The 12,520-nt window shown below is 45.9% G+C and overlaps 1 protein-coding gene across 1 annotated transcript in view; it reads left to right on the top strand.

The window, feature by feature from the left end:
* Positions 1-12,520, top strand: part of DNAH5 (dynein axonemal heavy chain 5) — a 925,453-nt gene that overhangs the window by 812,671 nt on the left and 100,262 nt on the right. The window contains 1 exon segment of the mRNA XM_030220396.1: positions 6,072-6,291. Coding sequence (XP_030076256.1) covers positions 6,072-6,291 — 220 coding nt within the window.

Raw genomic sequence — 12,520 nt, 5'->3', positions numbered from 1 at the left:
CAAGATAACCTCAGACCAGTGGGCTCTTGAAGTGCTTCAAGGGCCCTTTTACCAAGCAGCACTCAACAGTGACCTGTGGTAGCCCCAACATAGGTCTTTCATATGCACTGAGGCCACTTTTAGTGCGGCCGTTAAAAGGCAGATTTTTCCATTTTTCCGATAATGGCCACACACTAATTTCCCAATTAGCACATAGCCATTAATATATGAGCCCTTACTGCCACCTACTTTGTAGGCAGTAAGGGCTCACATGCTAATCCTGCATTAATCAGTACGAGGCAATGCCCATGCGCTGATTAGCATAGCCACACCCACTTTTCCCCAAACATGCCCCCCCACACTAAAAAATAATTTTTATTTTTTAGCATGTGGATAGTGCTTGCACATGCAAAAACTTCTGCAGCACATCTGAGCATGCCTCGTGGTAGTGCATTTTAACCTGCGGTAAGCACACATTAGTGCTTACTGCAGCTTAGTAAAAGGACCTGTGGTGAAACAGGGTTTCATGCCTGTGATCTGTAATGTTGTTTTATTTGTCCCCTTCAATGCATTTTCCTTGTTCGCCAGCAAGTGGTGTCTGTCCTCTGCTTTATAGCTGTAATAGAGGTCTGCTTTTTACCTTACCTTCCCCCTTGGAGAAAGAGGAAAACCCCTGGGGAAGAGCATTGGCCAGAAACCCCTTAGTGCTTGTGCTCTGGGCCCTTATTGGCCCTGAAGCCTAAGATCTAGCCAGAATTTGCTGGAATTTCAACATTCTCAGAGTGGGAGTATGGAGAGGGGAGATCTCTGCACTGAGACCCTGTTCAAATCCTATGAGCAGTTATTGTTCCTGAACTCACCAGGTACTACTTTGGTAGTAAGACAGTGTTTAGCTAGTTTTAATGTTTATTCCTGTTATTTTACCTGTTACTGTTTGCTGTTTACACCTTTTTACCATTTCTGATCCACCTTTTTTATGATAATAAACCTAATAGTTTGTTAGCTCTGTTGTCCTGGACTGACTAAGAATCCTGATAGTTTGTGTTCTTGGTCTATTCTCGGTCTGTGTTTTCTAGGAACTGGGATTGTGGTCCCAGTGTCCTTAGAAACCACCGGGGAAATAACTTGTGGGTGGGAGACTTGCCCAGAGGCAAGCAGAACCCGGTCGGTGATGGGGGTTTGCCAGTATAGGAGCAGGTGCTAGTGGGCCTGGCAGTGCTGGAACAGACCCTCCAAGGGGCTGCAGGGTTAACCCCAGGTTGGTGCTAGGGGTAGTGTTTAGGCATTATGTGACAGGACCCTTCAAAAAAGCTACATCCTAGAGTACACTACTTCCATTCCCAGTGCCTTTATAGTGTCCCCCTGTGGTTCAAATGACAAAAAGTGGGCAGTTACAAATGCTTGCCAGTTCTCTGTTTTCATATGGAGACTGTGTTCTATTATCCTGGCAGTTCATAAAGAGGAGTTTCTCATGTCACTGGATACATTGGAGGCTTACCTTCACATCCCAATTGTCAATCATCACCACAGATCCCTGCAATTTACCGTCCTTGGACAGCACTTTCAGTTTTGCGCCCTTTCCTTTGGATTCACCACAGCCCTGAAGTCCGTTCTCCAAAGTCATAGTTGTAGTGGCAGCCTTTCTCTGTGTGTGTATGTGTGTGTGTAGGGGGGGGGGGGGGTAGTCAATTTTGTGAAGAGCTTGCTCCACCCGTCCCAGAGTATCATTCATTTTGGGGCTCTATTGAACATCTGGCAAGGTGTTCTAGATGTAGGAGAGGTTAAGCAAGCTGCTCTCTCAGGTTTACACTTATATATTTATGTCACTTGTTATACCATCAATCACCAATTGGCATTATGGTGATTTTCAAGCCCAGAAAGCAAAGCAGAAATCCTAAAACTAAAAGCAGTTCCAAATTATGAACAAGACAGGGTAATATGGCACACATAAGAGAAAGGGATAGATAGCACAACAATAATCTCCTTTAAAACAGAATCCAAATAGTGGTACACACTAGGAAAGGGAAGGTTTGTTGAGGCTGATAAATGTCAGCTAAACAAAAACAGTCACAGCAGCGCCTCGGGTCTGGTTCTATTTCCAATTCCTTGGGACCACTCAGGAATTGGTTCCTTGTACAAAGGCTGGACATGAGTCCACTGCAAAAGTTGTTTTTGGCTCGATGGTTCCCTCAGTTGCTAGATTAGAAGATGCATCTGTGGTTACCACAGGCAGTCAGGAGCTCCTTGAACTGGTGGCTTTCCCCTCTGCATTTGTTGGTGGGGATAGATCTGAAGCCACCCAAATAGATAGTAATTTCCTCAGACATGAGCCTTAAAGGCTGGGGTGTGCACTGCCAGGATCAGATCACTCAAGGGTCAATGGACTACTCAGGGAATGGCATTGTCAGTCAGTTTGAAACCCAGGTGATCTGACTTACTATGTGGAATTTCTAGCTGCTTCGGGGGGGGGGGGGGGGGGGAAGCAGTACATGTTCTGTCAGATAACACCATGGCATTGAATATTATTGCTCAGCACAGGAGCATCTGTCCAGTGTGCGGTGGTGGCTGGAAAAGCAAACAGGATGCTAGGAATTATTAGGAAAGAGATGCAAAATAAAACCAAGAATATTATAAGTGGAGTGGAGGAGTGGCCTAGTGGTTAGAGCACCAGTCTTGCAATCCAGAGGTGGTCGGTTCAAATCCTGCTGCTGCTCCTTGTGATCTTGGGCAAATCACTTAACCCTCCATTGCCTCAGGTACAAACTTAGATTGTGAGCCCTCCTGGGACAGAGAAATATCCAGAGTACCTGAATGTAACTCACCTTGAGCTACTACTGAAAAAGGTGTGAGCAAAATCTAAATAAATAAATTAAATAATGCCTCTGAATCACTCTATGGTACAATCTCATTTTGAGTATAGCATTGAGTTCTGGTTACCGCATCTCAAAAAAAGGTATAGCGGAATTAGAAAATGTTCAAAGAGCTGAAACCGGAGGCGCTCAGTGTCCCACAGTGGCGAGGGGCCATGATGCAATGCTGTACACTGGAAAAGAAGAGAGTCAGAGACATGGCCACAAAAAAGGGAGACCAGTTTTGCAAGATTTGGTTACCTTTTTGGGGCTCTTTGACACATGTTGCAAGAAGTAGGATTTTGAACTGTTGAGGGAAGGGGAAGGGGAGGGTGGGAGTAGTAGGTGGGAGGGGGGAAGCTAAAAATGAAAATAGGCATAATTCTCAGATGTATGTGTGTGAACATTTCAATTGTGATGGTAATTTCTAAAATGTTTGATATATAATCTGGTTTGCCAATAAATAAGATTTAAAAAAAAAAAAAAAGAAAATGTTCAAAGAACAGCGACCAAAATGATAAAGAGGATGGAATTCCTCCCATATGAGGAAAGGCTAAAGAGGTTAGGGCTCTTCAGCTTGGAAAAGAGGCAGCTGAGGTAGATATGATTGGGAGTCTGTAAAATCCTGAATGATATAGAATGGGTAAAAGTGAATCGATTTTTCACTCTTCAAAAAGTACAAAGACCAGGAGACATTGAATGAAATTACATGGAAATATTTTTTTCACTCAAATAATAGTTAAGCTCTGGAACTCGCTGCTGGAGGATGTGGTAACAGCAGTTAGTGTATCTAGGTTTAAAAAAGATTTGGCTATGTTCCTGGAAGAAAAGTCCGTAGTCTGTTATTGAGATTGACATGGGGGAAGCCACTGCTTGCCCCAAGATTGGTAGCAAGGAATGTTGCTACTGTGTTTCTGCCAGGTACTTGTGACCTGAATTGGCCGCTGTTGGAAGTAGGATACTGGGCTGGTCTGACAGTATGGCTATTCTTATGTTCTTATATCTGCTCAGCAGCCCACGTAGTGGAGATAGAGAATGTCCAGGCTGATTTCCTCAGGCCTATTTCCTCAGCACATACACACTCTCTATCCAGGAGAATGGGAGCTTGGCCAGGAAGTGTTCTGTCAAATAGTATGATGCTGGGGCAATCCCAACATGGATCTGATGATTACAGGCCAAAATGCTAAGGTCAACAAGATCTTCAGATAAAGAAAAGAAAAGGTTTAGACCAGAATAGCGCACTAATTCAGCCATGGCTGACACCTGGACTACTGTGTTTTTTTCTCTTTGGCCTCTGATTGCCAGTGTGATCAGGAGGATAGATATTCAGCTAGCATTAGTGAAACTGGTGTCTCCAGATCAGCCTATACTTTCCTTATATGCAGACCTGCTGCACCTTCTAATGGGAGAGCCCCTTTTACTGCCATGGGAAGGGGGACTTTGTGTCAGGGGCTATTCTGGCTTATGGTATGACCCTTGATTGGCACAGGTTGTGTAGTAGGGGATATTCTTCATCAATGGTTGCCATGCCTCTGCAGGCATGCAAGTGTTCTACTTCCATAGTATATGTCTGCTTCTGGCACAAGGTTGAGAGATGGTTTTCTTGGGGGATTTGTCTCTCACTAGCAGACATTCCCTCCATTTTAGCTTTTCTTCAAGATGGGTTGGATAAAGGTCATTCTTTGGGTTTGTTCCAAATATCTGTACTTGTGCTCGCCTGTTTCCAGGATGTGGAAGGGAGTTCCTTGGCCTGAGACCAGGATGTTTCCCAGTGTCTGCCTGCAGTCTTGTATAGTTGTCCTCCTTATCAACCAGTTGTGCCATCATGGGATCTTAATCTTATGTTGAATGCACTACTTGGCACTCCTTATGCAGAGGCATACCATTTTAAAAGCAGGGTTCTTGATTGTCATGTGTCAAAATTGCAGGCCTTCTCCTGTTGAGACCTGTGTTTGGTGATTTCATGACATTCTGTTTCTTTTTGCCTGGTCCCATCCATTTGACCTTTTAACCTTCCATCTAAATCAGGCTGTTCATCTTCCATGTTTTTTGAAAAGGGATTCTTGGGCCTCCAGCAACATTCTTAATCTGTGGTATGCCTGTAGATGTTCGATTAGGTACTTGAGGCAATGAATGCCTTTTCTAAGTTGAACATGCTTTTTGTATTGTTGGTTGGTCCACATAAAAGTGACACAGCCTCCAAAGCATCTTTGTCTAAAAAGGATTTGGGAGGTGATTGTTTAGCTTATGAAGTGCTCAGTGGGATACTAGCACATTCAACCAGGGCTTTGTGGGTGGAATATAGCACAGTTTGTGCAGAGGATATTCAAATGGTCTTACAGACAAGAGGGCTAACCCTCAGTTTTGCAGATTCAGTTTTTTGGATCTAGTGCATCAAGACATCAATATTTACCTATGGACAAGTGGACTTAGCTAAAAGCCAAAGAATTTTGCAGATTTTTGCACATGATTGAACAGGCTATCTCTATTGGCTATATGGACAACTGGGCCATCCACCTCGGGTGTGAAAAATGGGTTGCCCATTTGTCTATAAGACCATCCATTTGTCATGTGACTACTTGGTCTTCCTTGCATTTGTTTGTTAAACATTACAAGCTGGATATTCGGGCCAAAAGGGATTCCACTTTTAGATCATCAGTCCTTACAGTGGCATTGTCTTCCTCCCAAAAAGCTTAGGTAATTCCCAGGCATCTGGTCTGGTCTAGCATGAGGAAAAGGAAGGAGGAATTACTTATACCTGGTCATTTCCATTCCTTGATTCTTGCTAGACTAATCTAGGACTCTCTCATAGGAAGACTGCAACTGTAGTAGTGAAGTAACTATTCTGTACATAGCTGTACTCTCCACTGTCCCGCAATTTGTTGGGTGTCCATCCTTCAATATTTCAACAAGAATGTTCTTCCAAATTGTTTGTTTTTTACATTTTATATTAGAGTTTGATGTTTATTATGTTATCACAGCTTTGAAATTATTGTACCAGCTAGTCCAAGGCTGCACCACTCTGATACACTGAGAGCGTGTCACTGGAAAACTGTGTTCTCTGTCTCCATCTGGACTGGTTCAGCATGAGTCAAGAACAGAAATTACTGAGTAAGATATGTTTTCCTCTATTTCAATAAATGTTTTGAATATTGACCTCATAATAATTAGCCTGATAATTTTTTTGTAGATTTATAGATAATATTTCAAAGTAGATTCATTGTATTTCCCTTATTTGCACAGGGAGGATGGGCACTTCTACAAAACTGTCACCTGGGTCTTGACTTCCTAGATGAGCTGATGGACACTATTACAGAAACACAAACTGTGCATGAGACTTTTCGTTTATGGATGACTACTGAAGTACATAAGCAGTTCCCTATTACACTTCTTCAGATGTCCATCAAATTCACTAATGAACCTCCCCAAGGGCTCAAACCTGGCCTGAAGAGAACCTATGGGGGTATGTGGAAGTATGGTTGTCCTTTAACAAGCTACACACAGTTCAGGGTCTCTTGCCCTGATAATAACTTGCAATTGCTATATTGTTTAAACAAACAGAATCACTTGAGGTTTTAGTTCCACAGACATGGATGTGGTTTGGGGGGTCATTGCCCCCCCCCCCCCCCCTCAAAAGCTGCTGGACTGGGTGCCTCCTTCATCTTACCCTTCCTCACGTGGCCCAGCATAATAGAAGTATGCTACAGTACTCGAATCCGGGCCCTGCCGGAACCTCCCCTTCTGACGCATTTCCTGCTGCCGTGGGGGAGGTTCTAGCAGAGCCTGGCTGTGAGTGTTGCAGCATGCGACTCTGTATCGGCATCTCTATCTTTTTCTTTTTAGAGCTCAGAACCACTGCAGTGGGAAGGAGCCGTGGGTTTGAAGTGGGAGGGGGAGCCAGAGTGCTGGACTGGAAGACAGAGGCGAAAGAGGGTCCTTCCTTCTGATGCGACTTCCTTTTGCCGCATGAGAGGGACATGGCAGAGGGAAAGCCTTAAGATGGCCAGAGGAAGGCCTGCTCTAATACCTGCCAGTAACTGCAAAGTTAGAATTATGATGGAGAGGAGAGAGGCCCAAGGGGTGGGAGGAGGAAGGTAGGAAAAGAGATTAGACCCGCGGGAGAGGGGAGACAAGCTGCACATAAAGGGAAGGTAAGAGAAGAGACAGGCTGCATATAAAGGGAAGAAAGAGGGGAGAGAAGCTGCACATATATGGAAGGGAAGAGAAAAGAGGAGTCAGGCTTCACATATATGGAAGAGAAGAGAAAAGGGGAGACAGACTGCACATAAGGGGAAGGTAAGAGAAGAGACAGGCTGCATATAAAGGGAAGAAAGAGGGGAGAGAAGCTGCACATATATGGAAGGGAAGAGAAAAGAGGAGTCAGGCTTCACATATATGGAAGAGAAGAGAAAAGGGGAGACAGACTGCACATAAGGGGAAGGAAAGAGGGGAGACAGGCTGCACTTAAAGGGAACGGAAGAGGGGAGACAAGCTGCACCTATATGGAAGGGACAGTGTTGGTCAAAGTACTTAAGTAAAAGTAAAAATCCTATATAATAAAAAGCACCTCCAACATTCTGAAGCTGACTCTGTGGCACTGTGGCAGTGTAGGGTTCGTAAGTCTGTAGTTCAGTGTTTCATTGGCTCTCACTGTCCCCGCCCTCACGTCGAGGAAACAGAATGCTGCATAGTTGCCAAGCAAACAAACATGATGTCACAGGAATGAAGAACCAATCAGACAGAATGGAACTTGGAGGAGGGAAGTGGAGTGGATTGAATCTCTAACAAACAATCATATACAGGGAGGTACGAACATCAGTGGAGGCAAGTGCACAGAACGGAAGGGAAGACAAACATTTAATCACTTTGTCACTCACACACACTCAATCACTCTGTGTATCTCTCTCTTACACTATCTGTAAAAAGAGTAGTTACTTACCTGTAACAGGTGTTCTCCGAAGACAGCAGGCTGCATATTCTCACAAGTGGGTGACGCCACGTCGGCCCCGGAGGATTTTAAAGCAAAATCTCAAAATCTCTTTACGGCGTTCCGTCGCGCGAGCGATCGTACTGCGCATGTGCGCACACCTATTCCCGCTCGCCGAGCGGACACGCCCCTCAGTTATATCCAAAAGATGGAGGAGACAACTCCAAAAGGGGAAGGTGGGAGGGTTTGTGAGAATATGCAGCCTGCTGTCTTCGGAGAACACCTGTTACAGGTAAGTAACTACTCTTTCTCCAAAGACAAGCAGGCTGATATTCTCACAAGTGGGGTATCCCAAGCTTTCAGGCTTACACAACAAACAGTGGTCAATAGAGTCTCGCAACGGCGAGGCCAGAATAAAAATTGACCTGAAAAGGAGAAACATCTAAATGAGTGTAGCCTGGAACAGAACAAACATGGGCTTAGGAGGGTTGGAGTTGGATTCTAAACCCCAAAGAAGTTCTGCAGCCCCGACTGCCCAAAACCGACTGACGCGTCGGCTATTCTGCTGAAGGCAGTAGTGAGATGTGAATGTGTGGACTGATGACCACGCCGCAGCTTTGCAGATCCCTTCAATAGTGACTGATTTTAGATTAGTCACCGATTCAGCCATGACTCTAATTTTGTGAGCCGTGACATGGCCCTCTAGAGTCAGTCCAGCTTGGACAAAAATGAAGGAGATGCAATCTGCCAGTTAAGAAGAAATGATGCGGTTTCTGACAGCAACTGGCATTAAAAGAAATAAACAACTGGGCAGACCTTCCGAGGGAGCTCGTCTGCTCCACGCAAAAAGTGCGCAGCTTGCTTTCGCCAGGGCTTGTAAGATGAGGGAGAAAGCATGTTGGGAAGACAATTGACTGGATCAGATGGTACTCTGATACCAGCGCCAGTAAGAACCTTGGCTGCATGCGAAGAACTACTCTGTTAAGATGAGAAGTAAGGTAAGGAGCTTGAGCTACTAGAGTCTGAAGTTCACCGACCTTTCGAGTTGAAGGAACAGCCACCAAGGAAATGACCTTCCAGGTCCAATACTTCAGATGACAGGAATCCAGTGGCCCGAATTGAGCTTGCAGCAGCTGGATGAAAACGACATTGAGACCCCAAGATACTGAATAAGGAGTGATAGGGGCTCTGACCGAAGCATAAGAGCCAACTGTAAAAATTATTGGGGGTGCTAAGCCCAACAGAAATAATCCCCCTTAGACACATACAAGGAATTCTCTCAATACTGTGGGAGAAGTAAACGTCATGAAGTGGACAGATAAAGGCTGACCTTTTACACGTTGATGATAAGCTCTTATTGCACGAAGATGAATACTGACCGAGTTGGTCTTGAGACCAGATTCAGACAGGTGTAGAAAGAACTCAAGCAAGGTCTGTATAAGACTAGAGGCAGGATCTAGGGCCTCGCTGTCACACCAGACGGCAAACCTCTTCCATGAAAAGAATAACACCTCTTTGTGAAATCTTTTTCTGGAAGCAGGCAAGAGTCGGGAGACACTCTTCTGGAAAAGTCAACGAAACCTACACTCTCAACATCCAGACCGTGTGATCCATAGATTGGAGGTTGGGATGTAGAAGTGCCCCCTCGTTCTGCGTAATGAGAGCTGGAAAACATTCCAACTCCAGAAGAAGAGGGAATCGTATCTGACGTAGCTAGAAAGGAGCAATCAGAATCATGGCTCCACAATCTTGCTTGAGAATCAGCAAAGTCTTTTCCACCAGATGTATGGTAGGATACGCATACAGAAAACTTGTCCCCCAAAGAAGGAGAAAGGCATCCGATGGTAGTCTGCCGTGAACCTGCAGCCTGGAACAGAACTGAGGGACTTTGTGATTGAACTAAGTTGCTCAGCCTGTCGGCCAGACTGCTGTTTACGCCAATTAGATAAATGGCTTGGAGAAAACAAGCCGCGTTGGCGAGCCCACCGCTACATCTGCATGGCATCTTGACTCAGAGGACAAGATCCAGTACTCCTTTGTTATCGAGTACATCACAACCCGATTGTGTGGTTGATTAAAATAATTAGGTTGGATAGCCAGGAGGGATGCAACCTTCGTCAGCAGCTTTTGACTGAGTAAGGTGGACTGGACACCTCAGAATCAAAATGGAGAGAATTAACCACCTCTGAGGGGAATTCCGAAGACTGGCGAACAGTTGGGTTACATCCTCTAGATGTGCAAAAGTGTCAAGGGAGTGACGTGAACTGTGGAAGCCATGTGTCTAGAAGTCTCAATATTACTGTGCTGTAATCTGTTGAGACGGGCAATCAATGTGTTAAGGGAACACATGCACTCCCAGTCCATGAAGATACGCTGCAACAACAGCTAGGCACTAGGAAAAACATACTCTGGACGCAAAGTGAGTAGAAGTATCTTGTAAGTCCAGAGAGCATAACCATTCGTTTTCCTGAAGTATGGGAAGAAGGATGCCCAGGGAAATCATCCTGAACGAAATCTGTTGAGGCCCCTTATGTCTATGATGGGACGGAACCCACAAGGAAGGACCTGGGATAGAAACTCAATCCTTCTTACCCTTGTGGAACAGGCTCGACTGCATTGGTACTGAGAAAGGCAGAGAGTTCCTCTGCAAGTACTCACTGTTGATGGAAGCTAAAGGATTAAACTTCCAATGAACAATGTGGAGGGTTTGATTCCAGATTGAGAATGTATCCTAACCGGACTATTTGAAAAAACCCCCCGGTTGGAGGATATAGAAGTCACCTGTGGTGGAGAATATTTGAACTTCCCCCCGACAGGCAGATTGGCCGGTACGGACATTTGTTTTTTTTTTTTTTTTTTTTTTTAATATAGTGGCTATGCTGAATTGGAGCCACTCCAAAACCCCTCTCTGGTTCCTGCGGAATAGCTGCAGGAGCCTGATTAGGTGCACGCCGCTGACTAGAACGAGCGTGCTGATCTCTTTAAAGAAGTTCCGAGATGAGGAAGTGTATGCACAGCATATCAACAATTTTCTGCTGAGTCTCCTCCTCCAGGTGAGAGGCACACAGTCATGAGAGTCTGCGCATCACCATACCTAGAGCAGAAATCTAGGTGTTACAATACAAGTGATGAAAACGCCATTGGACAGGAACTTGCGACACTTGGAAAAAAGATGTAGCCTACTCCGGTGGGAATGTTCATAAAGATCTGGCCGGACTTGGTCTTGGACGCGATCATGCCAGCCTGGTACGCCATTCTCCAAAGGAGGCTAAGGATGTATGCTCTGGCCTCGGGGGCGCCGAAGCAAGTTCTTAGAACTGCTATCAGTTCTGAGTTGAAGATGGTAGTCCAGGACCTCGAGCATCTGGCATTGGGCTGATTGACAATCTCCATTGTAATGTGTCAAGACAAATAGAGGATCTAGAGGATTCTCAGCAGAGAAAACCCCATGACCTTCATGTTCATCAGATGAACCATCATTGAACTGAGCCAACTACTCAAACAGAGCAGCTCAGATGCAAACATTGACCAGTATAGAGCAACTGTCATACATACAATTCTACAGAACAGCTATGGAAAAATATGTTCTCCTGTAGCAAAATGGCTGTTCTTAACATGCATTTCTGGGCCTGGAAGCCAAGGTATGGAGGCGCGGTAAGTTCTACGAGCGAACACCCATACCAGAGGCAGCATCGGTGAAGGAGACCAGTTGAAAAGCTAGATGCCGCGGGAGGCGGTAGCATCCATGGCATCCAATGGTACCCATGGTCTCGAAGCCAAGGACAACATCTGGCAATGCAAGGGAATCGAAACCAGACTGCCAGATGACTTCCATAACAGAGATGTGACCGATGGTACTGATAGTACTCATGGCACCGACGGTGCCGATGATACACATGGTACCGATGACCCCCGGTACCAATGGAACCCATGGTACTTGGTACCGATGATAGTCATGATATCTGGTATCGATGGTACCCATGATACCCTAGTACCGAAGGGACCCTTGACATGTGGTACCGATGGTACCCATGATATTCGGCACCAACAGCACCGACGGTACCTATGGTACACATGGTATCGACGGTGCTCAAGACACCTGGTACCAATGGCACCCATGGTACCGATGGTACCTGGTCATGATATTTGGTATCGACGGTATTCATGTACCGACGGTATCCATGATACCTATCCATGGTACCGACGATACCCGATACCGATGGTACTCGTGATACTCGGTACCGATGGGCGATGATACCTGTGATCGATGGTGCCCATGATATCTGATGCCGATGGTGATACCTGGTGCCGACGGTGCCCATGCACCGAAGACACTCGGCACCGATGGTACCCATGGTACCGATGATACCCGGTGCCGACGGAATCCATGGTACCGATGGTACCGGTACCGACGGGACCCATGGCACCGACCATGGTACCAATGTTCCCGGTACCGATACTCCTCGGTACCGACGCACCGGTGACATTCGGCACCGACGGCACCCATGGTACCGATGATACTCGGTACCGACGGCACCCATGGTACCGATGATACTCGGTACCGACGGTACCCATGACACCCGGTACCGATGATACTCGGCACCGACGGTACCCATGACACCCGGTACCGATGATACTCGGTACCGACGGTACCCATGACACCCGGTACCGATGATACTCGGTACCGACGGTACCCATGACACCCGGTACCGATGATACCCGGTACCGATGCGGTGTATCGACGTCCAATGCCAGGATACCTCCA

This window comes from Microcaecilia unicolor, chromosome 1 (genome assembly GCF_901765095.1).
Source record: "Microcaecilia unicolor chromosome 1, aMicUni1.1, whole genome shotgun sequence".
In the NCBI taxonomy this organism is placed as follows: domain Eukaryota; kingdom Metazoa; phylum Chordata; class Amphibia; order Gymnophiona; family Siphonopidae; genus Microcaecilia; species Microcaecilia unicolor.
This window is presented reverse-complemented; position numbering and strand designations above follow the sequence as displayed.